Below are 25,592 nucleotides of genomic sequence, written 5' to 3'. Positions count from 1 at the left end.
CTCGGCAACGGAAGTGGCCCGGGCTTTTGTTCATCCGACACCGGCCAATCGACCACTCGACTTTTGGTCGAAAGAATACAACGACTTCACCGTGTTTGCTCTTCGTGTGCTGCACCTTTGTGCACCTCACCTGCGAGGTGTAGGTCGAGATGGACAATTGAAACTTAGGCCACATCATCTAATCCCCCCCAGCGCCTTGCTGCAGGCTGGTGGAGCCTGATATGCAGTGCTCCGGACCAGCCCAATCGACACTTGTATGTACATCGACGCGCAGTGCATCGACGCGCAGTGCACTTGCATTCATCAAGAGGGCAACATGCCTCACCACATTACGAGATTTCGCTGTCCGTTCAACCACGTGTTGTTCCAAGGCTCCGGAGCTGTTACCGGCGACGGAAGATCAGTCCTGAAGTGCATTGAAGTCGGTTTGCCACGCCGAAGGTTTCACTCGTCTAAGCGAAGTCGAAAACACTCGCCCGCCATAGCAGACACATGGCATAGTTTTGCTGAGCGAGCAAGTTCACTGACTAGCCATCTCTTGGGACTCTGCTCAACATCGGTGCCGACAAGCACGTTTTCGGGCGTTGCATGGTTCGTTCCTGCGTCGGCAATTCGTCACGAACCCCGAGTCATACACCTACGTACACATGCCCAGCAAGTAGGTATAGCCGTCCTGCCAGCCGCATCTCGGAGTTTTACCACCCTTCTCATGTTGTTGCCACTGTGCCTTCGCGTACCCGGCAATTCGTTCGTATGGCTTGGCGATCGGCAGATGTGCCGTGGGAGATGATCTGGCCGTCCACAAAACGTGTTGCGTTGGCTCTCGTGTAGATCTTGGCATGGTGTAGCGAGCGTGTCCAAGCCTTGCGGTACAATGGCATCTGCTTTCCATCACTTCGTCACCAAGGTTGTGTCTGCCTGTGGCCCGAAAACCTTTCTTATCAGTACATTGTCGGCAAGTAATGCCCTATCTAGTCAAGTCGCGTGCGAAGAGGGCGAGGTGAGGAATCTGGACCGGGTCGCTACAATACCCACGGCTACGACGGCTCCGGCGATGGTCATCAACGGGCAGACACTCGCGTGCTCGGTGCGTCTATGCCACCAAGTTGACTGCACATATGGCCAGTGACGAGCGGCACGCGCGGGGATATCGCGGACGCGGAGCAGGACACGGGAGATTGGAAAGAAATGCGTTGCATCGGCACGCGCTGGCTAAAATAATTACCCCAAACGGCCAGCTTTGTAAGCCCCCTGAGGATGAATCCATCCGGGGCGTTGCCAGATCCGACCACGCGAAAGCACGTTTTTGGCACTTGCCATGATCGTGGGAAGCCGGAGAGGCAAGGCAAGTTTAGGCTGGGGTGGGCTGGATACGGTATGGATGCCACGCGACCACGGATATGGCTTGCTTAAGCTTCATCGGAGGCGCCGATGAGGCTGGCGGGTGGAGTGCTGTAGCCGGGGATGAAAAGAGGAATGGTGTAGCGGATGGCGTCCACCAAGTCCAGACCGGTCTATGGTCTCAGCGACGAAATCCGGCGCCATGACGCGGATGCGCCGGCGGCGGGAAGAATAGTCGAGGCTAGAGGCCACGAGGCACGTCCCGCTGCCAAGAGACAACCAGACCTGCGGCGAAGCATGGGAGCAGGCTAGAACGCAGAGCTCGCGTAGGGCGAATCGTGATTGGCGGATGACGACGCGCCCCCAGCAAATTCAATTCGGTCGAATCGAGCAATCGCAGACTTGCGGAGGCGCTCGCACAAAGGCAAACCAGGAGATAAAGTCGAGCGATTGTCGTCGCAGTGGTGGTCACAGTGGCCAAGAAGTGATGTGGGAGGTTGTTGTATCAGTGGCAACGCCGGCCGCTGGCAATGGCTGAAAATGACAGCAGTCGAGCCAGAGAAGGAGGAAGATGGAGGGCAAGCCATCCGCCGCCATGGCGGGCGGCGGCCGCCGCCCTGGGGAAATGCGTCGATCATGGGCTCATGCGCCAAGCAACTCTGATGCGAGCCCTGGCTCAGGAGTCCAATCGCGGCCGCTGCTTTCTGATATTTGGAAGCAATCCGATGCAGCTTAGTCAAAAGGGCAGTCGCCAATATCGTGCCATGTCGTGCTTCTACTGGCGCAGAAGATGCTCTGCAGCGTAACCTGAGGAATCAATACGCTGCACCCACTGATATACAGTGCAGGCTGGGGGATTCACGCCCCAATGCTTATTCCCAAGCACGTGGAGGATGGGGCGTCGAGCGAAGGACGGTCCGCGTCAAGCCCCCAATGTCGATCCGGGCAAGCAACCGAGGGCGTGCAGGGTATTCTTGCCCCACCAGATGTGATGGATAAGAGATTGCCCGTCCGGCGCTAACAAACAAGACGGAGACTTGCCCGTCTGGACGATAGACCATTTTATTGCTCATTCCACGCCGTGCAACGATACTTGCGTCGCGAATCACGACAGTCGTGTCTTGGCGGGCGAGGGAAGCTGGCTGCTGCTGCCGCGGTTGCTGACTCGCCCACACGAAACCACTCTCGCGTAATTCCACGTAAACGCAGTTCTTCGTTCCCCCCGAAACGCACAGTGTTGCGTCGCGATGTGAACATATGTCGAGTAATGTCCGGTGCGAGAAGGGAGAGAGAGAAGAGGCGGGCGTGGGTGGTAGTATCGCCCCTGCGTGGAAGAGGACTAGAGGGGAAGTTAATCGCGTAGGACGCTGACAGGCCGGATGATGCCGTGACAAGGATCAACAGACTTTTCCCTGGTTGTTTGACCGGCGTGCTTTCGTTTTCGGGCTTACTCCTTGCCCGCGGAGCTGTAGATGGAGAGATGCAGATGGTCTCGGGCGAAAGCTGGACCACGGGCAAATCTCGCTTCAGCGCTCCTCGCTTTCGCCTTTCGTCAGAGGAGGGTGCGGGCCATCTTATTAGCCGGCCTGTTCACGCTTCCGCATTGGGAAGGCAGCATCAGCAGATGCGTCACGTTGCTCTCGCGGGGGCCACAGAGCTGCAAGTGGCAGTCCGAAAGGAAGGGAGAGACAGGGTTCGCGTTGGGCAGGGTGTAGCTTTGTTTCGCGCGTGCTGGACGAGTGAACGGGAGAGGGGAGTAAAGGGGGGAGAGGTGAGACGTAGGCGCCCGCCGCAGCCATCTGCTTTGGACATCTCGTCACACTGCACCCCCCCAAGGCCTCGTTTGCGACGCGCCACCTCGTCCGTTTTCGGGGGAGGCCATGTTGGTGCGAGGAAGGGTCCCAGCATCCGCGTGGCCACTGCACGGCGGGTTAGCAGATCCAGAGCGCGCTCTAGTGCCCTGCTCAACCACGCTAACGCACCCGCCCTTCCCAAACTAGCCTGGAACTAGCGGCAAACCTTGAGTCGCCAGCGTGGAAGGTGCGCTGGGCCGGACTGGGCATTGATGAAAGCCTCGACCGCCTCCCGGCGCCAGGCACCTGAGCTTAAACGGAGCATCGCCGCCGTCCCCACGCCCATCCTTTCCACAGACACCATAAACGCGACCTCACCGCGGTCCGCCAGAAAACCGTCTCCCTTCCCTTCACTTCTCTTGGCCGCCGCCGCAAACCTCCCCACCTGCCATCCACCCCATCCGCCCGTCTCTCGCTCCGTCGCCCGCGCTCCAACTCACTGTTCCTCATTGCGCAACCCATCGCCACCCTCGGATTTCCCGGCCTTGCTCCAACAAAGAACCAGCGACGTGTGAAGTCGGGTAACGTCGTTGTACAGCGTGCAACGCGCCATCTGCACCACCTCTGCCCATCTGCCACACCGATCCGCTCCCTGGCTTGACTGCTTCCGCGAGACGCCCGCCTCGCACAGCATCCCCCACTCGGATCGTTGCAGACGCCCTTCCGGACACCACTGCATCTTCTCGCGCGACTCTCCACTCCCTCGGAAGCGCGCCATTCCTGATCTTCTGCAGCCACTTCCGTCTGCCCACGGACTCGGGAGTCGGGCTTGAGTACAAAAGTCGCCTGCTACCCGGCCTGTTGGATCTCGGAGCAGCATAGCACCTTGTCCACACTCTCACCCACAGCTTGTAAGAAGCCGGCCGCCCTTCCTGGCTTCCTCATTCTCGCAACCAGGACAGTCCTGGGAAGGTGACAAGCTCTACGCTCCCCCCTACCACTCCGGTCTCTTCCATCCGCTTCCCACCCCTCCTGCGGACTCCTCCTCTCCGCCCTTCGGCCTGTCGGACCCGCAACAACCCGCAAACCTGCCCGCAGCCCTACCCTTCTCTCCTTCCATGATTCCAGGCTCGGAGTCGATGGCTGCTCCCGCGAGCTTCACTGCCCGTCGACCGAACGCTTCAAATCTTCCCAACTTCGAGCTGCCTCCTCCTCCGCTTTCCGCTTTCCAGCAGAAGTACCCCAGCTACCAGGGCTTCGGCTCCAACCACCCCACCTCTACCACCTTGACCCCGGTCGGCAGTCTATTGACGCCGCCTACCAACAGCTCCACGGATGGCTTGAGTCCGGTGTCTGGACCCACCAGCGCCGGCTCCCAAGGCATCCTTCCGCCCTTCACTCCCATCGGAGGTGGAATGTGGCCTCCGCCAAACACCCACAACGCTTCGTATGGCTATCAGCCGGCCACAACCCCCCAGCAAAACTACGGTCACAACCGAGGAGGCTTGTTCTCGCCATCATTGAACTCCCTCGTTCGAGGCAACCCGACGCCCACGAATGCCGAAGGTCTCCCGCCGCCTCCCTTCGAGATGCCGCAATACTCCTCAGCCCCAATGTCCGCCCCGAGCTTGACCAGTGGCGCCCCGCAACATCAGATGATTGGCAGTGCCATGATGGGCGGCCAGAACCCAATCCCCACCTCCGTCTCTCAGTCTTCTCCCATTCCCGCACAGGATGCCTTTGCTCGTCCCCCGCCTACGGCCACATACTACAACCACTCACATTCGCAATCCGCAACGTCTCAGCAAAACCCTTACTCCTATTCGAATGGCCCATCGCCTGTCCACCAGAGCCCTGGCCACGGCAACGGAGCGATGAAGATGTCTTCAGGGAACGGTCAGCCCTTGCAATCTCCTCACTCCCAAGCATCCGCGTACAACCGCCAGTACCAATACTCGCTCCCTGGACCCGTCCTCTCCAACGTCAACAACCCTGGCGGCCAATTGCAAATGGTTGGCGGCATGCCGCATAATATGGTCCCCGGTGGCTTCAACAGCGGTCATGCGGCGGCACAGATGCAACAACAAATGTACGGCCACACGCAAGCCCAAGTCCAGCAGAATGATCGGCCATTCCGCTGCGACCAATGTCCACAGAGCTTCAATCGAAATCACGACCTGAAGAGGCATAAGCGGATCCATCTCGCCGTCAAGCCTTTCCCATGTGGTCACTGCGACAAGAGCTTCTCCCGAAAAGACGCGCTGAAGGTATGTGCAGGACATTTTCACAAGGCCAATGATGACAATAGCTAACAATCTCCCAGCGACACATCCTCGTCAAGGGCTGCGGCAAAGCACACGGCACCACGGAAGTGAAGGAGCTCGAAGACTCTCTGTCACCGACATCCGACAGCTCGAATTCCGGCGGTGTCGTCACTTCATCTCTTTGAGACGCGCGATGTGTGTCTGTTTGGCGTGCGCTTGATACCCTTCGCTTCTCGGGATTGTATTAACACAATCGACTTGTTATGCTTGCCTCTTTCTGTCGGATTTACTATTCATATCACGCTGTCACGATGGAGATGGAATTGGGGTCATCGCGCAACGAGGTGCGCCGGGGTCGGGGAAAATGGGACGGCAAAAGCCAATCCTAGGTCCAGGAGCGCATGGGATTCTCTAGAGAAGCAAGCGAAGCTTTGAACGTTGTCATATCCTCACGAGCGGCGAGCAAGAGGACACGCTCCTGCCATGCTATGGCGATAGCGAGAGCGATGACGCAGAGCTTTGGCTGCTTTGCCGTGCTTTCCTCACGGTGATTATGAGCAGAATAAAGGAGTAATAGCATTATGCACTTTGAAAGCATCAAATGTAGAGCGATCAAGAGACTTTCGACGATGTTATTTTCGTCCCGACTTCATGTGCGGCAGGCTAAAAGATGCAGGCTCTGCAGGCTAAACTATGCTGGAACTTCCCAATCGAGAAGTTGGGGAGCCGGCGTCCGAGCATAGCCGGTGGTTGGCTTCTGCTGTCGCACAACAGGAGGCTCGAATAGGCGAGCGTACCACGGTCAGGAATCTGTCATCCATGGCCCTGGCCGTCTGCCGTCTTGCGTCTTGCAGGACGGGGTTGGGAACACGAGCTGCAAGACATTACGATCGGCGGTGATCTCGTGTAGCATCGGCAAATCGGAAGCCGTGGTGCTGTAGTGCTGATATCGGAGTGATGATGGCTGGCTGAAGGGTTGATCTATTTCCTTCTCCATCCATCATCATGCACACCTGCGAATGGACGAGTCTCCAAAGCCTCTGTTCGCGCGCCCCCTGCAGAACGCATGGTGGGTGTGTTAGGGTCGAGGTTAGGTACAGTAGCCGAATACGAACGATAGAGTTTCTCCGTGCGGAGATTGGACTGTCGTCTTCTCCTTGCAAACCAACCCCCTCCGCCTCTTCTCACCTCACCACGTGGAGGGAGCATGCGTGGGTGAGGTGACAGGACGCGGCGCTGGTTGTTCTTGGCGTGACGTCCTCCTGTCCCTCTCCAGTCTTCCTCTTGAACGCTCGACGAGTCGAGACGACATTTCGAGAGAGTGCGGCCTGGGTACTGCCCTCGTTGTAGTGCACGCCACTGCATGGCCATCGGTATCGTCGAAGACTGTATCAGTCACGCCTTTCGCAGGCAATCATGAGGCCGAATGTGTGACTGCCGCCCTTTATCGCGAGGAGATGAGGAGTCCATCCACATTCCAAGCACGGCGCGAGGAAAGTGCAAAACAAACATCTTCTCGAGCATTCCACGTGCTGGCCGATTACCTACTAGACCGGTCCAATTCTGCGCACGTACTGCACGTGTAGAGTGTTATAAGACGAATTGCAGTGTAAGAGTGGGTGATGCCTTCCCTTTCCCGCGCAGCCTTCCCTCGCTCCTTCCTCAACCCTGCACGACCTGCACTGCACATGCATCCAGAAAAAAGTCTACAGCACAAACAAAACCCAAACAACCGCTCATTAAACCCCTGGGACGACGGCAACTTCCACCGCATTCCCTAATTCCATCAATCACTGCTTCCTGCATCCGTTCATGACAGAAATACACGGCAGTGGTAACAGCAGCATCGCCATCCTCGCCAGCCTCTGACCCCTCCGTTCGTCCGTCCTGTCGCTCGTTGAAGATCTGACCAGATCATCCACACTCGCTCCGGCCTCGCGTGCAACGGCGGCATCGCGATATTCATTGCCGCACTCACTTCCCACCCACAACACCACCGCCGTCCACACCCAACGGGCTCGGCCACGATTGGATACCCACGCCCACACAGCATACCAAACATCCTCATCTCCATCCTCATCGCCAACAGGAAGGCTACACCCAGCATTCACCACCAAACGCCCTCTGCTCGCCCACTGTGATGCCTGCACCTCCGCCTCACATCATCTGGTAACATGGCCGACAGGTACCGCAGCCGCTTAACAGCAGCAAAGCGGCAACCTCTGGCGGAAGTCACCAATAACACGAACACCCCACCTGTCCAAAGCCGACAAGCCAAGTCTGCCAAAGCAGCCTCCATCTCCCCAGGCAATCTACCCCACAATGAATCCCTCGAACCGAACGGATCTCTGGTGGTGCGCGGCAGCAATCCCAGCTCTCCTGAACACGCCCGCGTCTCCCAGATTGCCACCCAGGAAGCTCGTGACACCAAGCGCGACTCCGCCATATCTACCACCTCCACCAATGCCTCGGGCAGAAGGCGCAAGACATACATCGGCCACTGGCAGCTGGGCAAGACCATTGGCAAGGGAGGATGCTCGCGCGTGAGAGTGGTGCGACACAAGACGCGCCATCTGTATGGTGCCGTCAAGATCGTCACGCGCAGCACCGCGGAGAGCACGCGTGCACAAAGCCTTGCCAACCTCATCGAGAGCACCAAGGGTAGCCATGCGCCTACCACTTCAGGACACAAGCCCATCCCGTATGGATTGGAGCGCGAAATTGCGGTCATGAAGCTTCTCGAGCACCCCAACATCGTACGGCTGTATGATGTATGGGAGAATCGCAACGAATTGTGTGTACCCTTCCTCCCTTCACCCCATGCTATGCTAATTGGAGTACAGGTATCTGATCATGGAGTATGTAGACGGCGGAGAGCTGTTCCACTACGTCGACGACAGGAAAGGTCTACCAGAGGAGGACACGGTGTACATCTTCCGCCAGATCGTCTCCGCTCTCCTCTACTGCCACCGTCTGCTCATCTGCCATCGCGACCTCAAGCCGGAGAACATATTGCTCAATCAAAATGACCTCACCGTCAAGCTAATCGACTTTGGCATGGCGGCACTTCAGCCTGAAGGACGGCAACTCAGCACCCCGTGTGGTAGCCCTCACTATGCGGCCCCGGAAGTCGTGAGCAGTCGACCCTATGACGGCAAGCAGGCCGACGTATGGAGCTGCGGAGTCATCCTGTATGTGATGCTGACGGGTACGACACCTTACAACTACTCCCCAGACGGTGACATCCGCTTGCTCTTCCGCGACATTGCCAAAGCAAACTACTGGATGCCGCCGAGCCTCAGCCTGGAGGCGAAAGACCTGATCCGGCGGATCTTCGTCCCCGATCCAAAGCGCCGCATTACCATGGACGAAATCTGGGAGCATCCGCTTGTACACAAATATGACAAACAGTTCGGCTGTCCCAGCCAAACCAAGGAAGACGCCATCGGGCCCATTCCAACGGTCACCGACTTCAAGGTCAAGCGCATACAAGACGTCGACCGTGAGATCTTGCGCAACATGCGCACCCTATGGCATAGCGAATCAGAGCAGGGTCTCATTCAAAAGCTCCTCAGCGACGAAATCAACCAGGAAAAGCTGTTTTACGCTGCATTGTTGAAGCATCGTGAGGAGAATCTGGAGCACTATGCCGGAACCGACGACATGGGCCACTCGAACAGCGACTACCACCACAATCAGCTGCCATTGTCTTCCGCAGCGCCGCCGCTACCCACTGCTTCCGCTCCAAGATCGCAGTCCCAGTACTCGATCCTGAATGACGAGCACCTCAAGCCCAGCCATAGCTTTGTTGAGCCGCCCCCTTCGATTAGCAGCTACGACCCTTACAGAGCCTCCAAGAACCCGATCGTTGCACGTGGTGAATACGTGAACGTCACCGTCCATCGCAACGAAAGCGCTCGTGGAACCCGCAGGGTCAGTGCCAAGCGCAGTCTGCGACATCCCAACTCACTCCGCATTGAAACGCTCAAGCAAGGAAATCGTCGCACCTCGGAGCACTCATCGTCCAGCCTCGGACATTCTGCGCGCAGTTTGAGGCGGTCCTCGGCGTCCAAACACTCCATGACGACCTCAGTCTGGCCTAGCAGTCCCCCAGTCATCGCAACGATGCGACCCTCGGATGTCCATAAGCGTGGTGTAAGCTTTGGGCATCTACGGCGTACATCTACCGTCAGCGCTTTAGAAGCTCAGGGTTCCGGGAAGCCCCCATCTACTCCGAGCATCTCGACCATCTGCAAAGACCGGCGCAAAACGCGGACAGCAAGCAGTCGAGTTGAAAGCTGCAGCCCGACTGCTCATGCGGATCAAGCCATTCTTTCGCGCAAAGAGAAAGCGCCTCTGCCGAAGACTCCACGTATCAAGGTGCGGCACGCGGACGACTCAACTCTGCACATCCGTAACGACATTCGCAAGCACAGTGCGGAGCTTGAAAAGGCATGCGAGGAAGCCTTCTTCCGGAGCTCTGTCGGGTCCAGCCTCACTGCTCAAACCACGTTCTCGGACAAGAACGACCCGTTCAACACGCCGCCATCCTCTGTGTCCCCTCCTGCTCGCACAACTCCAATCATGAAACAGCAGGGCCTCAAACCAATGTCGCGCCCGTTGCCCGCAATTCCAAAGGAAACACCTAACACGTACTTGACGAAGACGTTGGAGGAGACGAGGGAAAAGCTTGCCGCTTATCAGCCCAACGGCGAAGACAACACTGCCAAATTCGAAGAGGTGATGAAGATGTTGGAGAGCATCATGCCTGGTATGCGAAAGTCGCCCGAGAAGCGTGCGACATCTGCACCCGATGCGAAGACGCCAGACCGTCGTGGACCTTTGCCCGTTAAATCAGAGGAAACGGACTATCGCCACAGCAAGGATACTGCGGGCAAATGGCTTCGATCTGCCACTGCGCCAGTGTCCAGGGAGAAGCTTTCGGAGGACAGGACGATTCGAGTTGTGCCTCCCTCATCTCCGGGCACGGTCGCGCCATTGAATGTTCGCAAGCGCAGCAATGGGAGCGATACGAGCAGCGCGGGTTCACAAAGTCGCCTGAGTCCGAAACACTCTCAGGAGCGGATGGGTTTGAAACGTGGCAACGACACTGTTGGCAGCTTGGCAGTCATTGACGAGGACACTGCACTTTCGTCACCTCAAAATGACACCCCGACTTTGAGAAGGAAGCAGTCTGGTTGGTTTGGGATTAACAGGAAGAGAGCAGACGTGGAGAACAACACGAGCGACGGTGCTGCTGCTGTCTCCCCCGGCGATGTTGTCGATCGAAGAGATCGGAGACCGTTGAGGACGGCGATCAAGACGCAGTCAGAGAAGCCTCTGCCAGAAGAGCCCCCGCCATCCGCGCTGTCAAGTGAATTCCCAATTCGCAAGACCAGGCTTGTGGGAGGAAAGAAGAGCTTTTCCAAATGGCTTGGGAAAATAGGTGGGGATAAGACTGATCCCGTGAACGACGCAGGCAAGCCTCCCCCTTTCGTCACTCTCCTAACATATTGCTGACTTGTTTGTGCAGGCGACAACTCCAACATAGTCCACCCGTCCATGGACTCGCTCTTCTCTTCCGCCTCACCAGCACCATCCAGCGACGACAGCCCGCCGATCGGCGGCCCCGAGCGCTCCTGGTTCGCGAGGTTCTTCCACTTCAAGCCCATGTCGAAAGTCCTCTGCTTCTCCATCCCACGTGGTCGCGCTCGACAGGAGCTTGTCCTCTTGCTTCGCGAATGGCAGCGTCATGGCATTCGCGACCTCCAGTATTCCCGGGAGACGAACACCGTCACAGCGCGGGTCGACAAGCACAATTCGCTAGATATCAAGCCTGTGGCGTTCCGAGTGGAGCTGTTTGTTGTGCTAGAGCATGGACGGAAGGCGGGTTTGTCGATTGCGCGCTTTGTGCAGGTCAAGGGGGCCGCGAGTGGGTTTAGGCGAGTGATGGAGGTGGTTGATGGAGTGATGAGGGGACGCGGCTGGTTGGTGGAGGATGAGGAGAAGTGGAAGGCATTGTGTGAGGTGGTTGGTGGGTGAGCATCTCTTGTGCTCGTTGGGGTAAGTCTGATCGAAGTCCTGGACACACAAGCACACACACTGTTGAAAAGAAAGGACGGGGGCAGGTGGTTAGGGCGAAGCATGCTTGCGGTGGCGAAAGCTACAAAGGTACTTTCTTTGCGATTTGACGGACAGGCGGGCGTCTGATGGCATGGCGTGGGTTGGCGTTGACACCGACTCTAAAAGGGCAGTGAGCATGATTACAGGGGGATAGATTCTCGATAGACGCTGGTAGAAGAACGCTAATATACATAATGCACCACTGTTCTCGTGCGGAAGATCTTCAGCAATGCAACGGAGGCATCGCCAACGCTGTCAATTGCCCTTCTCGTCCATCGATTTCGATCGAGGGCGATACCTTGGCGTATTCTCCTTCTGCGAGTGTGAACGCTTTCGATTGACTTTGGTTGCCCCAAACGACCCCGCAGGATCCGTACTATTCGGCAACTCTGCACCCAGCAGTGTAAAGTCCCTCGAGTGCAGATGAACATGGTATTGCTCCATGGGGTACAGCCATTTCTGCACCTTCAGCACCGTCCGCCGGAACAGCAGCGTGAACAGCACGCTCAGGATGAGGACGGGCACGACGGCATAGACGTACCACAGCGCCTTCCAGGTGACGGAGGAAAAGCCCCAGAGGCCGGAGAGGTAGGAGATGGGGAGGAAGATGGTGGCGATGATGGAGAGGAACTGGCTGTTGTCGGACTGCACCGCATTCTGAATGTTGAACTCGAGGTCGAGGAGGTTGTTGAAGCGCTCTTTGAGGCCGTCGATGGTGCTGCTGTATTGGTTGAGGTCCTCGACGGCGTCGTCCACGTCGGTCCACAGCGGGGCGGCTTGCGCTTGTTCGGGGGCGTCGGATTTGAGCTTTTGCAGCTTGGTGAGGGAGGATTGGTGGAATTGGAGGTATTCCTTCAGCTCGTAGATGCGGTCGACTTCGTGGTGCATGGTGCGAGCGCGCATTTTCACGGGCAGCTTTCGGCCGTGGCTGTTATCGTCGGCTTCTTTGAGGCGCGCCTTGATGGCGAAGACGATGTTTTGCCAGTCGGTGAGGAGCCAATAGAGGCGGAGGAAGATCCACGTGATTTGCTCTTCGTCACTGTTGCGACGCTTCGCAAAGTCTTGGTCTTTGTAGAGAAAGGGAAAGAGCAGCTCGGTGACGACATGCTCGCAGACGTCGGTGGGACGGGTGAAGATGATTGTGACTGGGACATTCGGGTCGAAGGTGCAGGCGCCCTGGCCCATTTGCCACACCCCCAGGCGGAAGCGGAAGTTTTGAATGTACGGGAGGCCGTAGTCGTCGAGAGAAGGAGGCTCGAGATCGACGCTCCAGTAGTAGACTTGCGGGACGTTCATGTTGTCGATAATAAAGGTCCATGGGACAAAGTCGCCGGTCTGACTCGCCTTTTCCGGAAACTGCATCGAATTTGCGAATTGCACTTCGCGGTCGAGATCGGACACCTCGGACCATGAGTCGCGGATGCAAGAGTTGAAGACCTCCTCTAGCCAGGGTTGGTAGCCATTGACGGCGATGATGAGGGGATCGCGGGGGTAGGTGTGGACTTGCTCATCGACAAATCGGGCGAAGCGGCCGGCGTCCTTGGGGCCACTGACCTGGATCTCGTGGAATCGGCGAGGAGAGCGACGACTACCGACTCGGATGGCTATCGGTTTGCCGCCGTTGAAGGACCTGCGGCGGTGGAGATGGCGTCTTCTGCTGGCCATGACGAAGATGATCGAGTTTGGGTGGGTGTGAACGGTAGCAGGCCGGAATCAGCCTGGCAAAGCGGTACTAATCACATCGTAGACAGATCGGTGTAGTAAGTGGCAAAGGGTGGAAGATACGAGCTCCAGGAGTAGATGTTATAGTCGGAGGTCAACAAGTGAAGTTGCGTCCCGGAGCTCGAGGCGTGGGGCCTGCCGCGCGAGGCTGCGACGTTCGCTCCTTCCGGCTATGCAGTCTTGGCTCGTCTCAGGGTCCTCGCTTCAGCCTTTCTCCGCGCATACACCATGTCCATTATCCGCATCAAGGCTGCACTGTTCGGAGAATTGTGCTCTCCATACCGTACAACATGGCTCGTCGCACGCTAGTGTTGTCTGGCGAGCACGTGCAACAACACTCACTTAGACTTTGAACTCTAACTTTCAGCTGACAGCTGTCGGAAGCTCGGGCCAACCACGCCATCCTCGAGTGCTGTCGGCCAGGCTAGATCGTGTGAACACAGGACCATACTTTCGTCGTCTTCGAACAGACGCGGTCCTGCGTGTCTACCGCTGTAACATCCCTGATCCACAGTCATGGAGTTAAGTCGGCGTTATCTCAGACCAAGCAACCGCATATGGGCGATTATTCCACCGCGAAAGAGCTGAGCAGGCGCTTATGCATGACAGGGACAGCGTGACAATAACCATACATATCGAGTGTGCGGTTGCATCAGCTCTACGCTCAGTTGGCTGTTCGTCGCTGTCTCGGCCAGGTCAAGCGATGATTCACCGCCTGCGCGACCCAAGCGCGCTTCATCAAGGTGGGCGTCAGCATGCAACGTCAATCCTCCGTAATGTCTATGCCGGGGCCTGTGTCAGCCTGGGACTCCCTTAAGTCGCCGCTTACAACGCTATGATCGGTGGGTATGCTACCAAGACTCTTCCATACAAGGCTCGGCGCGAAGGACTGCTGCTTTCGTCCACCTTCCACGTTCTCATGCCAGGCTGCAGTGCGTCTCGGAGGAGTGAATCAACAACGATCGACTGGTGAGAAGACGCACCAATAATACGAAACGTAATCACCGCAAGTCCTCCACCAATCAGAGTCGTTGGAATTGAGCTTACTCCTTTGGGCAGCAGGTGATGGGATGATTCCGCGCCGGCGGAAACGCGATGATGGCCGGCGGCCAAGGCAGCCATACCATCCTTCACCACTCGTTACTGCATCATCCTACAGGGACGATGATTCATTCCAAGCAATCGTCTCGGTGGAAGAATCTTCAACCGTAGACACCCGATGCTCACCCGTTCAACGAACGCCGAACAATCAACGGGCTGTGACATATACCCGCGCAGCGAGACGCTCCTCAAATCCCGTCACGGACCGATCGTCTTGGTATGACTCGTACTCGCTTGGACCCCAATTCAACTCATCAGCTGAGCTTGGGGGTTAGCAAGCGTCGGTCGTCGGAGAAGGAATGAGGAACGTCAGCTGCTGTCGCAATCCGCTGACGGTCGACACGAAGCGAGGATGCCATTTGACCAGTTGGGATGTGAGAACGAATGATGTTGATGCACTAGATTTACGAGTTTGGCAAGCCTTGCTACTTGACGATAGATCGTTGCCATCGTTGTCATGGCCAGTGCCGGCAAGCGTAAACTAGAGATGACAACAGCGCAGAGGGCCTGTTGGGTGGCCTGACTGATGCGTTGGTAATAATGCGACACGCTGCAGCACTGCGCCCGGGATCCTCCCAATTCGATGTAGATGATAATCGACAACGGCAACAGCTGTAGGCCCAATTCGAAGGCTATTGCTCCAGGCCCGTCCATGATCATCACCAGCAGAAACTTGGGCAGGACGGGTCGCTCGGCGTGGCGAAAAAAAAAGAGAGGCCGAGAGGGCGCAGTTGAGTTGGCAGGGTGGGGATGGGGAAAAGGTGGGAAGGCCGACCGAGTGGCGTTTCTCTCCCGACCCCCGGCCCGCACGGACCACTTTTTCCTCGAATTACTCATTCTGCCTGCCGTCGGCGCAGGCCCCAGCCCAAAGCTCCCAGTCATCCTCCCCTCCGCCGTCTTCATCGCGAGCAGTCGAGCAGTGTGCAGAGCAGTGCAGCAACATCGACATCCCTCCCTTCTTCCTCCTCGCCGCCTCCTCCTCCCTCCGCCCACCAAGGCCACGCGCACGCCCGACGACGTGTCGTTTCCGGGAAACGCGCTGCGCTCAGCGGGAAACACCTGGCCGCTTGCCGCCTGCCGCCACCCTCTCTGCTCTGCCTCCTCGTCCTTGGTTGCACGCGGAGTCATCGAGCCTCGCCACCTTGATTCACCCTCTTCATCCCGTCACCTCTTCCTTCCCCTTCACTCATACTCACTCTTACGCCTCTCCCCTCTACTCTCCACCCCTTCCCTCTCTCTTCACTCGGCCTGCAAGGACGGAGACTTGCGCGGACCGCCTCCCAGCAGCCTACCGTCACCACCGCAAGCCGCCAACAACCGCAACTCATCCCGAGCCAGCCCCTTGTACTCATACCACCACCACATCGGCTCATACGCCTTTGCTCTGATTCACAGCAACTGCGCTCTGTCCACACGCTGCATCTCCACTCAGTCATCGACGCTCGCAACCACGCTACGACAGTCATAAGCCCTCGTTAATATTTCCACTGCGCCTCGTTCACCCACCTCGATCAAAATGTCACCCGATATCAGCTTCGCAGAGCTTCCAACCCGCCGCACAACCGTCTCCAAGTCCTTCGATTCCGTTACTGGTCGCCCTTCATACTAGGACGACTTTTTGCACCGAGAAGAACATCAGCCTGCCGGGAACCTCACACCTCGACACGCCTGTGTACTATTATCGACGCGAAAGAGCAGAAACGAAACACTTGGGTCACACGCGCGCGCGCTGGTTGGAGCCTCTCTCCCAATTCGCCACCTTACATCGATCTATCCTTCCCTGCCTTGTGCTTTTTGATACCCCCTCCCAACCCCTACCTAATCACATGTCCTCTTAATCGGCACAAGCTGTCACACGTCTTTCGGCACTCGAGAGGCGTCGCGGAATACCAGGTCACATCGAACGGTCAACTCTTACTGGATTACTCTTACCCTGCTCTCTCTCACAGAGAATGAATTTGCACGACGGCGAGCAGACACTGAATGGGGCCCACCATCTCTCTTCTTCTGGACGAGCAGATGCGCCGTACGAACCATCCATCTCCTCCTCCGTCTCCTCACAGGCCTCCGTCTTCTCCGAGTCGTGTTCCATCTCAAGCTCAATAGCGAGCTCCGTCTCTGACGACTTCCGACTCGGCCATGAGGAGGCGAGGGACAAAGCCTGCGCTCAACTGCAGATTCAAAGCCAATTGTCTCTCGACGACACACACACTGCCGCCGCGCCATCACAGGCCGACTGCCCCACCAAGGCATGGGATCCACCGGCTCCATCGTACGCCGACGTCACCTCACTGCCGCAGGAGCAACGACAAAATCCCCGGAGGAGTTTCGGCACAAGGAACCAGAAGCCTCCTGCACTCGTTCGACAAGATGATCGAAAGAGCAATTTTGTCGAATCACTCGTTGGTAAGCCACTGCACATTTTCTCACTCGGTCCCCATAGACCATACGCTAAGACTTTCGGCCGCTTGAAGACTCCGCAACTCAAATGGTTGAGGTGATCTGGCCGCTCTCGGTCGTTCCCTGCCGAGGCGAGGCCGCCAATGGTCGCGGCGTGCTCCCGCTACGCACCTACATTGAAGAGACCTTGCGCCGTTCGCGGACAAGCTACTCGACGCTGCAGGTCGCGCTATACTACCTCATCCTGATCAAGCCGTTTGTCCCGAAGAACGACTTCACTCACGAGCAGCAAATGGACTGCCCGGCCAGCCGTGCGCTCATGTGCGGCCGACGCATGTTCCTGGCTGCACTGATCCTAGCATCGAAGTACTTGCAAGACCGTAACTACTCCGCCAAAGCGTGGAGCAGGATGTCGGGCCTCAAGATCACGGAGATCAACACTAACGAACGAACCTTCCTCAGCAAAGTCAATTGGAAACTGCACATCCCCGAGCCCATCTTCAAACGATGGGCGGAGATTGTGATCAAGCACACGCCCAATCATCAACCGCCATCGCCCGGGGCTCCTTTCAATCTTTCCACATTATCGTGGAAGAGCATTGTGCCGTTGCTTACCCCCGAGCTGGACACCATCCCCATGCCAGACACCAAAGCCCGACCGCTGTCCGAGAGCACCGACACATTCGGCTTGGCATCACCTACCACCCCGACGCCAACGAAGGGCGCGATGAACTTGTTCAAATGCGACTCGACGTCGCACGAGGGCACGCCTACACCATTGACCGTCGTCCCCCGCTTTTTGGAGCCGCGCCCGGATCTCGCCCCTCCTACCCCGGCACTGGCCCGCATGGGCCCGCTGCCCACACCGTCAATGACACCGTCATCGGTCGCTGCGAGTACTCCTGCTGCGAGTGTTTGTAGTTCCCGACGACCCTCCATTTGCTCGGCCATGGCGGCAGTGCAACGAAATGGATTCAACCGATGCGCCGTGGACGCCCTTCCGTTTGGCTTCAACACGAACAAGGACAATGCGCCGTACGGATACTTGTCACGTCGACCATCCATCACCAGCGCAGCCTCCTCGCGCTCCAGCCCCGAGTCGATGATCTCCGACCGCTCACGCACCTCGCGAGCCTCTTCCATCTCCTCCATCTCGACGGTCTCGTCGACTTCGTCCATGGCGCCGAATCGAGCTTGCTTGGCTCGACTGGCGACGTGTCGAGGCGCGAGACTGCCGCCCCCACCTGCGACGGTGGCGGAGGAGAAGGAAGGCTCGTGCGCCAAGCCCATCGTCATCTCCGACGACGTGGAGATGCTGAGCAGTCCCGATCCCATCGACTTCACCATTAGCGAGAAGGTGCTACACACGCCTCACAAGCACAGCAAGCACGCTACCCAGCCCGCCCTCTCCGCTGCTGCTGTTCATGCGACCGAAAAGTCGCGCAAGCGAGGCCGCACACAGGGCAATCGCCGCTCGGACCTGCAGGAGGAAGTGCGTCTGGCGTTGGAAGAAGCGCAGGACGAGTTGATGGACATTGACGGGGACGACGAAGATGTCGTCGATCTGACCACGCCGTCGCCCGCGGTCGATTATACCACCAAGATGCTCTCCCGGTCTGGCTCCATGGCTTCGACGAAGGAGGTGCAGCCGCCGGCGACACTTTCTCGGATGGGGTCAGGCAGGATGCCGGTGCAGAGGCACGATGGCTTCAAGAGGAGCTGCTGCTCCACCACTGCCATGTCCATGTCGCCCGCGCCGCTCTACGGAGAGGTCGCCTAGGCCATTGCACACCTCGATGTTGGGAGAGAACTTCCCCTGGCTCCACTGTTACGATACCTGTGCATTAAGCGTAGGAGTATTGAAGCGGTGAGTCGTCAATATGGCGACTTGCATGCTTTGAATGAAACATGAATTCTTTTAATTGCATATACGTTCCATCTTCTGCTCGTGACCTACGCTGATGTCTTTGAATGCACGTAGTGAGTGAGTAAGGTATCCTTTTGATGTGCACCTCGGTAAAAGTTGCGGATTGCTGCGCCCCGTGCCAAGCCTCGGGCCACCATCAATACATGGCGGGAGCCAAGCACAACGACAAGCCCAAGACTTTCACCAAGAGGTCATCGTTTCCTCCCTCGCCACGCATTCTGCGTCGCGTGTCCCCGCCGCCATGCTCGCGCTTGCCGTAGCTCCATGTAGCTTGATGGTGATGATGGTGGAATCGCCTTCGCACGAGGCTTCCGTGCACCTCATCTTCCCGGACGAGGTAAGAGACTTGCGACCCGCTGGTGCTGGGCAAACGCGACAACAGAGCACTGCCGCAATCACTGGTGATATCAATATCTCCAAGAGCTTGGCGGAGGAATATTGCGTACCTCTGGCATTGTTTTGGTGGAGTTTGAAGGGGCGTGGATTATCTCTCTCTTAACACTGCGCCGGCGGTCGTTCCTATCTTACTGACCTCACCTGCCTTCCCTCCTCAACTCGATTGACCGATTCGCAGTGCTTAGGATGAGATTATGGCGATGGAGAAGTGGCGCGGCGGTCTGCGCCCTCCTTCTCGGCGGCCAGGTTTCGCGAGCGCTCGAGCTAGACCTTAATGATGCCTGTACGTGATCTTCCCGGCCCATGTCCGCCGTCGCGCCCCGACTGACCTCAAGGTGTAGCTTCCATCAAACGAGCCGCAAAAACCGCCGCGGAGGGAATGCTCGCCTACTACACCGGAGGAGTGGAGGGTCAAGTCGTCTCCCAGATGCCCGGCGTCCTCCCCGGCCCATACTACTGGTGGGAGGCGGGAGCGATGATGGGCTCCCTTATCGAATACCACTACTACACCGGCGATACCTCCTTCAACTCCCTCGTTACCGAAGCAATGCTATTCCAAACCGGCCCCGACGCCAACTACATGCCACCCAACCAAACCCAATCGCTCGGAAATGACGATCAATGCTTCTGGGCTCTGAGCGCCATGTCCGCCGCCGAAACCCGATTTCCCAATCCCGGACCCGAAGAGCCACAGTGGCTGGCGCTCGCACAGGCCGTCTTCAACACCCAGGCGCATCGCTGGGACATGAGCTCGTGTGGCGGCGGCTTGAAGTGGCAGATATTCGCCTTCAACCTGGGCTACGATTACAAAAACGCCATTTCGAACGGCTGTTTCTTCAACCTCGCCGCGCGGCTCGGCGCCTACACGCACAACGACACATACTTGGAGTGGGCGAACAGGGTATGGGACTGGGAACACGCCGTTGGCCTGATCGGCGAGAACTACATGGTGTATGACGGAACGGGCGATTTGGAGAACTGCACTTCGCTCAGCCACATCCAGTGGACATACAATGCCGGCATCCACATCTTAGGCGCGGCAATGATGTGGCGCGAGACGACCGGCTCCCAGCAAGCACTCTGGCAGACTCGTCTGTCCGCCCTCCTCGAGTCAGCCAAGGTCTTCTTCACCGGCGACAGCCCTACCATGTACGAGGCTGCCTGCGAACCGCCGGGAAACTGCAACGTCGACCAACTCTCCTTCAAAGCCTACTTCTCCCGATGGCTAGGCGCGACCGCGAAAATCGCCCCTTTTACACACGACATCATCCTTCCGCTACTGCAGTCCTCGGCACAAGCAGCCGCTCTTTCATGCACGGGAGGGATACAAGGCACATTGTGCGGCATGCGATGGACGGCGGGCACATGGGATGGCACCGACGGCGTCGGACAGCAAATGTGCGCTCTCGAAGTCATTCAGACCAACCTCCTCGATTCTGTCCCCGCACGTGTTTCCGATGGGAATGGAGGCATTTCACAAGGCAACCCTTCCGCCGGAGGCGACACGAACGATAACTTTGTGCAACTGCGCCCCATTACCACAGCAGACCGCGCCGGTGCGGGAATCTTGACCGCGGTGGCGGTGATCCTCACCGTAGGCGGCGGAGGATGGTTACTTTCTTGAACCTGCGATGTGTGGGTGACTCGGCTCGCTACACAATGATTCATGGCCTTTTGCATCTGTCTTTTCTCATCTTCACGTCCGCTTTCTTGCTCCTCCCACGGAACCTATTGTCACAGTCCCGCCGCTCTCACGCTCAATAGTGGCATTTGGACTCCTCTATGAAACTGTTCCAAGATTGAATGCCTGCCCACCAAATTGACCTGGCTTTCCCCCCTTTGAGGGGTTGGTGGACGTTCGGGTCTCATCGTGCGCTTACATATGTAGTCTTAGAGAGAATGTACCAATAACAACTCAAACGTGTGAATGCTCGTGTTTCTTTGCTTCTGCTCAAGATAATCCTGCTAGACTTGTGGTGCATCCGCGCTCAAAGAGAGGAAGTATTTCGCAGGAGCGAGCCATACGCTGCGTGGGATCGCAGTGCTCGCATGGCTCGTAGTGCTTCGTCCACCAACTCAGTCATTCCGAGTCCATCTTCCCAATACCCTGTTCCAGCGCTGATCCTCGCACCGAAGCCGATCTGTCGTTGATGAAAATCATCTCCTTTTCAGTCCAACTCAATAACTTCCGGCTCCCACTCCGCCTCAACGCTATCAGTCTCTCTCATCGTCTGGATGACCTGCTTGAAGATGGCCTTTGCGACTGGCGGCGGGACGGCGTTGCCAATCTGCCGACGGATACTCGTCTTGCACCCATAGAATGCGTGCGACTGAGGAAAGCCAGCAAGGCAGGCAAGCTCTTGCAAGTTGAATGAGCGCCTCCCGCTGGGGTGCACGTCGGATTGGCCACCATTGGTTGTGATGCAGCTGTGAAGTGGCTGGTTGGCATCGTACGGAGCGGCAAATTTTGCAGTGAAGGCTCGCATGTGGGCTGGAATCGTGAAGGGGTTGATCCTAGACAGAATGCGGGCAATGGTCTTGAAGGGTTTAAGGCCCGGTGTGACTCCGTTTGTGGGCTGCGGGAAAGGAGGAAGAGGCTCTCCTGGGCTGCTTATGGAGTTAGTCTCTGCTCAAGTTGCAAGTGAAGGGTTAATGACTTGCCATGAGGCTATAATGAAGAGCCTCTTGCGGGCTTGGACGCAGTTGTAATCTGCGCAGTTGAGGATCCCAGCTCTGACGTTGTAACCCATCGACGTAATTTGATGAATCAAAGCGCGGAAGTGGTCGCCTCCACCATGCGTGACGATCCCCGAGGTCTGCTCTGTTATGGAAATCAGTCGTTTCCTAAGAGGTAGGACGATGGCGGTACATACCCATCGTGAGGATACGCGGCTTATGCTGTTCCAGCAGTGGAATAACCGAGTAGCCTGCGGCAATATTCCTTTCATCATTCCTCCCAAGCGCTGTGTGAGCCGGACTGTGAGGTTGGCATGGGAAACTGATATGCAGGATGTCAACGAGACGAGGGATGAACCCCAGGATCGTATTAGTAGCGAGGTCGAAGATGTCGTGGCGCAAGACGTGTACGTTTCCGAAATTGGCAGCCAGAGTCTCGCAAGCATCCTTCCAGTGATCGAGAAAGAAGACGGCCAGTAAACCAGCCATGATGGCGCCTAGCGCCATACCCCCAGCTCCGGTGCAAACGTCGGCATAGGTGTAGCTGTTCTTCTTCTGGTTGAATTCGAATTCTGCCTTGTCAATGACGACGAAGTCGACATCTTGGGTTGCTCGTTTCTTGTGTGCTTGGACGGACGCGCCAGATACCCCTCTGAACCCTCTCTTCTGCTGTACACTCGAGATACCGGCGTTGGGAGAACACTCGCTCTCGTTCAAGTGTAGTATGACGTTGGTGACGACTTTGCCCGTTTGCGGCTGGACATACTCGATGTGCTTTGACCGGCAGACCAGAACCGCGTGCTCTTCAACATCTACCAAGGTGTTGTAGAGGTTGTTGTCGTGGTGCTTGCGAAAACTCAGCTCTGGGAATTTGCGGTTGGTGAAAACGAGTTTGCGAGTCGCGATTGCGTGGCTGATAGGGACGGAGACCAGGCACTCGTAGAGCTGAGGGCCACCGGATCCGTCATGGTGTCCGTTGATAGCTTGGTATTGCACCGCGACCTCGTTACACTTCTTTAGCAGCATGCCCTTGAATTTTCTTGTCCGGCGGAGGAGGTTGCCTCGCATTGTCATTGGGTTAGTGCTGCTCACTTTGTGCACATAGAAAAAGTTGTGGTCTTTGAGCTCTACGCAGATATCTGGTCCTATTGTGATACCCAAGGAGTTCACCACCGTGAGATCAGAGCAGGATGGTGAGGTGGTAGAGCGCTCGAAGCGAGCAACAAAGGCGGAGCGCTCGTGGTCGGAGAGCTCGCGAAAGCAGTCTGCGTCGTTGTCTTCGTCATCATCGGGAATTTCGAATACTGGGATGCCCTGTTCGTCCTCTTCGAAGGTAATGTCTTCCATCATAGCAGCGATGTCATCCTGGCGACGGGCGAAAGTGCGATTGTGAGCCATGCTAGCCGATGAAGAGCTGAGTTTTCTCTCGCTCTCTCTCTCTCCACAGTGCGGTCTGCCTTCTCAAAGTAGGAAGCAGTAGGGGAATGCAAAGAAGAGGACACCGTCTCTGATTTGCGGTGTGGAGGGAGAAAGCGTTGTGAAAGGCTGCAAGGTTCGATGAAGAGGAAAGAGGGAAGAGGAGGGGTGGTGAAGAGAGTTGGCAAGAAGAAAGAAGAAGAGGAGGAGGAGAAACGCTGTGAGCAAAGCTCACTTGCTCCCTGAGTTGCACATGCGTGGGGGATGAGATTTGTGACGAGAACGCCTTCACTGAGCAAACGAAGCTCAGTTCAGAGCAAACGCAGCAGTGAGTCTTGAGTGATAGTGAAAAGACAGACGACAATCACGTGCTCTGTTGCTCTTGAATGAGTAGGCGGCCTGCGTCCAGCTTGAACGTTGCTGTCGTGCTATCGTCCCCTCCAGCTGCATTCACATGCGATACGTGTGCATCTACCAGACGAGGAGACATGGCATTGACCTTGGGAGTTCTTAAGAGCCAAAGCATCGCCAAGTTGGAACCGTGAGGGCGAGGCCAGAATGTTGCAGCATCGACCGGGCGCAACACAATCATGGTGAGGTATTGGCAAGTAAATGGTTTGAAGTTGTCACGGCCAAGGGGTGAAGTCGAGAGGATCTCCAGATGTGGAGAGCGCGGTGCGACACCTCGCCGAAAGCGGACTGGTCAGCCTTCCCATTCTCTTCACCACACCGCCGAGGCACACATATCATCATCATGCTCTACGCGAAGTATTCGAGGGATGTAGAAGATGTTGCGGCAATCGCTCTGCTTCTAGATAGATCTCATGTAGCCACTCTGGCGTCGCTCAAGTGTGACATCGTCAAAAGACAACGATTCGTTGGGACTGGCAACACCCCTATGCCATCGACATGTTTCGTTCTTTCGTCAGTCCTGTACTGTCAAACTTGCGTAGCAGCCGTAAACGACCATCCATATTCTAGGCCCCGTGCAGATCAACTCGAATGCTTCTCCTTTGTAGCATCCTCGACGGCATGATCCACTACATCGCTCATAAATGCACCGCCTAGCAAGATTGCCGGCTCATCTAAACTGTGATGCTCGTAGCTCAAAGTGCCTACTCCCCCAGCGTCCAGCAGTAGACTGGGGTTGTCCGCAATGTTCTTGCCAATCCATCGTCCGGCAAATGCTCGCAAGATATGGCCGTGAGCGACAATGAGTACGTCGTAGGGCTTCTTAACCGTACCCTTCGGCTTGCCAATGGCATCAGCGTGATATCGTTCGCGCAGGCTCTTGATCAGATCGTCGAGTCGCGCTGTGATTTGCTCTGGTGATCTGCACAGCACACAATCAGTTCCACCTCGTAATCATCGAAGTGGAAGCACATACTCTCCCCCGGGACATCCATCCCTCCAGATATCCCACGATCCCTCCCCACTCTCCTCCCTCCTCTTCCGAATCTCCTGGCTCGTAATCCCCTCATACTCCCCATAATCCCATTCGGAAATCTGCGCCGTCACCTCAATCTTCGCCCGCGCGCCCTCCGCGCACGCCACATTCCCCTCCGCCATCTCCCCATGCGGCGCCCACGGCATCTCCTCATGGCATGCCAGGCCGAGCAGCTCGAGAGTGCGCTGGGCACGCTTGCGTGGCGAAACGTAAATGTGCGCGAGGTTGGAGGGGACAATGAGGCGGTCGGGCCCGACGAGCGCCTTGCCTGTGGCGCGGACGCGCTTCTCGCCATTGGCCGTGAGCGGGATGTCGGAGGTGCCGGTGTGGCGGCCGTTGAGCGACCATTCCGTTTCGCCGTGGCGGATGATGAAGACGCGCGGGGTCGTCATGGTGTCGGCCGCTTCTTTGCTCGAGGTGCGCTATGAGGAGAGCGAAGTGGGAAGTGCAGGGCAGGTTGGAGAAGGAGGATGATATCACTCTTCCGCCGCACACGAGGCGGAGGATCCACTCTTTCCCTTCGTCTCTGCCTCCACCTCGACCTACCTGTTTCCCACGTGTCTAGCCCGATCCAACATCTTCCGGACGTTCCGGAGACGCGAGATCACGCGTTGACGCCCAAGTGTTGGATGACAATGTGTGCTAATAGACTAAACGTGCGGCAAGAAGGCAATGACAAAGCCGGCGCCGGCACACTGACAACAAACACCACATATTCGACGAGACGACGCGAAGAGGAAAAGATTAGGATTCTCTAATAAAACAATCCTGCATTATGAAGAGAACGAGGGGAGCCGTCTCTTTCTGCTGCCTTTGCTCTGCTTGCTTTTGGGTGTCAAAGACGAAGGCAAAGAGAGCACAGCACCGTTGTATGCAACCATTTCAATATCTCCGCAATCCTCCGCATTCCGTGCAATGGATCCGTCAATCCAGAAGCTGCCGCTGCATCCCGAGGAAAGCGGGATGGTAGGACCTGTGTGAGGAAA

At 57.0% G+C, this 25,592-nt stretch overlaps 9 protein-coding genes across 9 annotated transcripts; 6 read left to right on the top strand and 3 right to left on the bottom strand.

Moving 5' to 3' along the window:
- Positions 1-89: 89 nt before the first annotated feature.
- On the top strand, positions 90-1,176 carry BDY17DRAFT_304034 (uncharacterized protein). The gene has a single exon (XM_033734677.1). The coding sequence runs from the start codon at positions 257-259 to the stop codon at positions 788-790; it is 534 nt and encodes a 177-aa protein (XP_033586081.1). The 5' UTR covers positions 90-256; the 3' UTR covers positions 791-1,176.
- Positions 1,177-4,252: 3,076 nt separating this feature from the next.
- BDY17DRAFT_257329 (uncharacterized protein) lies at positions 4,253-5,583 on the top strand (the record flags this gene model as incomplete). Its single annotated transcript, XM_033731676.1, has 2 exons — positions 4,253-5,401; positions 5,458-5,583. 2 exons carry the CDS (start codon positions 4,253-4,255, stop codon positions 5,581-5,583), a joined length of 1,275 nt encoding a protein of 424 aa, XP_033586080.1.
- Positions 5,584-6,031: 448 nt separating this feature from the next.
- On the top strand, positions 6,032-6,598 carry BDY17DRAFT_304029 (uncharacterized protein). Its single transcript, XM_033734676.1, has one exon. The coding sequence runs from the start codon at positions 6,092-6,094 to the stop codon at positions 6,296-6,298; it is 207 nt and encodes a 68-aa protein (XP_033586079.1). The 5' UTR covers positions 6,032-6,091; the 3' UTR covers positions 6,299-6,598.
- A 533-nt stretch (positions 6,599-7,131) lies between these two features.
- BDY17DRAFT_349053 (uncharacterized protein) lies at positions 7,132-11,695 on the top strand. Its single transcript, XM_033738157.1, has 3 exons — positions 7,132-8,192; positions 8,242-10,877; positions 10,932-11,695. The coding sequence occupies exons 1-3, from the start codon at positions 7,573-7,575 to the stop codon at positions 11,438-11,440; spliced, it is 3,765 nt and encodes a 1,254-aa protein (XP_033586078.1). The 5' UTR covers positions 7,132-7,572; the 3' UTR covers positions 11,441-11,695.
- Positions 11,696-12,214: 519 nt separating this feature from the next.
- Positions 12,215-13,186, bottom strand: BDY17DRAFT_229815 (uncharacterized protein; the record flags this gene model as incomplete). Its single annotated transcript, XM_033730199.1, has 1 exon — positions 12,215-13,186. A coding segment is annotated over one exon (972 nt), but the record flags the coding sequence as incomplete, so codon positions are not given.
- A 3,185-nt stretch (positions 13,187-16,371) lies between these two features.
- BDY17DRAFT_227984 (uncharacterized protein) lies at positions 16,372-18,278 on the top strand (the record flags this gene model as incomplete). Its single annotated transcript, XM_033730170.1, has 2 exons — positions 16,372-16,750; positions 16,819-18,278. Coding segments are annotated over 2 exons (1,839 nt in total), but the record flags the coding sequence as incomplete, so codon positions are not given.
- Positions 18,279-19,253: 975 nt separating this feature from the next.
- Positions 19,254-20,691, top strand: BDY17DRAFT_313315 (putative cell wall glycosyl hydrolase Dfg5; the record flags this gene model as incomplete). Its single annotated transcript, XM_033735701.1, has 2 exons — positions 19,254-19,350; positions 19,409-20,691. The coding sequence occupies 2 exons, from the start codon at positions 19,254-19,256 to the stop codon at positions 20,689-20,691; spliced, it is 1,380 nt and encodes a 459-aa protein (XP_033586075.1).
- Positions 20,692-20,996: 305 nt separating this feature from the next.
- BDY17DRAFT_304021 (S-adenosyl-L-methionine-dependent methyltransferase) lies at positions 20,997-22,413 on the bottom strand. The gene is made up of 3 exons (XM_033734675.1): positions 21,941-22,413; positions 21,729-21,888; positions 20,997-21,674 (listed from the first exon to the last, which is right to left on the bottom strand). The coding sequence occupies exons 1-3, from the start codon at positions 22,248-22,250 to the stop codon at positions 21,236-21,238; spliced, it is 909 nt and encodes a 302-aa protein (XP_033586074.1). The 5' UTR covers positions 22,251-22,413; the 3' UTR covers positions 20,997-21,235.
- A 1,509-nt stretch (positions 22,414-23,922) lies between these two features.
- On the bottom strand, positions 23,923-25,267 carry BDY17DRAFT_304018 (histidine phosphatase superfamily). Its single transcript, XM_033734674.1, has 2 exons — positions 24,547-25,267; positions 23,923-24,492 (listed from the first exon to the last, which is right to left on the bottom strand). The coding sequence occupies exons 1-2, from the start codon at positions 24,996-24,998 to the stop codon at positions 24,153-24,155; spliced, it is 792 nt and encodes a 263-aa protein (XP_033586073.1). The 5' UTR covers positions 24,999-25,267; the 3' UTR covers positions 23,923-24,152.
- Positions 25,268-25,592: the final 325 nt, after the last annotated feature.

Source organism: Neohortaea acidophila (genome assembly GCF_010093505.1).
Source record: "Neohortaea acidophila strain CBS 113389 unplaced genomic scaffold BDY17scaffold_11, whole genome shotgun sequence".
NCBI lineage: Eukaryota > Fungi > Ascomycota > Dothideomycetes > Mycosphaerellales > Teratosphaeriaceae > Neohortaea > Neohortaea acidophila.
The sequence above is the reverse complement of the archived record's forward strand: the minus strand, read 5'-3'. Positions and strand labels throughout refer to the sequence as shown.

Coding starts and splice junctions, on each gene's coding strand:
- BDY17DRAFT_304018 (XM_033734674.1), bottom strand. CDS start 24,998: ATGACGACCCCGCGCGTCTTCATCATCCGCCACGGCGAAACGGAATGG. Junction 24,493..24,546: donor GATGGATGTCCCGGGGGAGA/GTATGTGCTTCC, acceptor TGTGCTGTGCAG/ATCACCAGAGCAAATCACAG.
- BDY17DRAFT_349053 (XM_033738157.1), top strand. CDS start 7,573: ATGGCCGACAGGTACCGCAGCCGCTTAACAGCAGCAAAGCGGCAACCT. Junction 8,193..8,241: donor TGGGAGAATCGCAACGAATT/GTGTGTACCCTT, acceptor ATTGGAGTACAG/GTATCTGATCATGGAGTATG. Junction 10,878..10,931: donor TGATCCCGTGAACGACGCAG/GCAAGCCTCCCC, acceptor TTGTTTGTGCAG/GCGACAACTCCAACATAGTC.
- BDY17DRAFT_304021 (XM_033734675.1), bottom strand. CDS start 22,250: ATGGCGCTAGGCGCCATCATGGCTGGTTTACTGGCCGTCTTCTTTCTC. Junction 21,889..21,940: donor GCCGCGTATCCTCACGATGG/GTATGTACCGCC, acceptor TTTCCATAACAG/AGCAGACCTCGGGGATCGTC. Junction 21,675..21,728: donor CTCTTCATTATAGCCTCATG/GCAAGTCATTAA, acceptor CTCCATAAGCAG/CCCAGGAGAGCCTCTTCCTC.
- BDY17DRAFT_304034 (XM_033734677.1), top strand. CDS start 257: ATGTACATCGACGCGCAGTGCATCGACGCGCAGTGCACTTGCATTCAT.
- BDY17DRAFT_304029 (XM_033734676.1), top strand. CDS start 6,092: ATGCTGGAACTTCCCAATCGAGAAGTTGGGGAGCCGGCGTCCGAGCAT.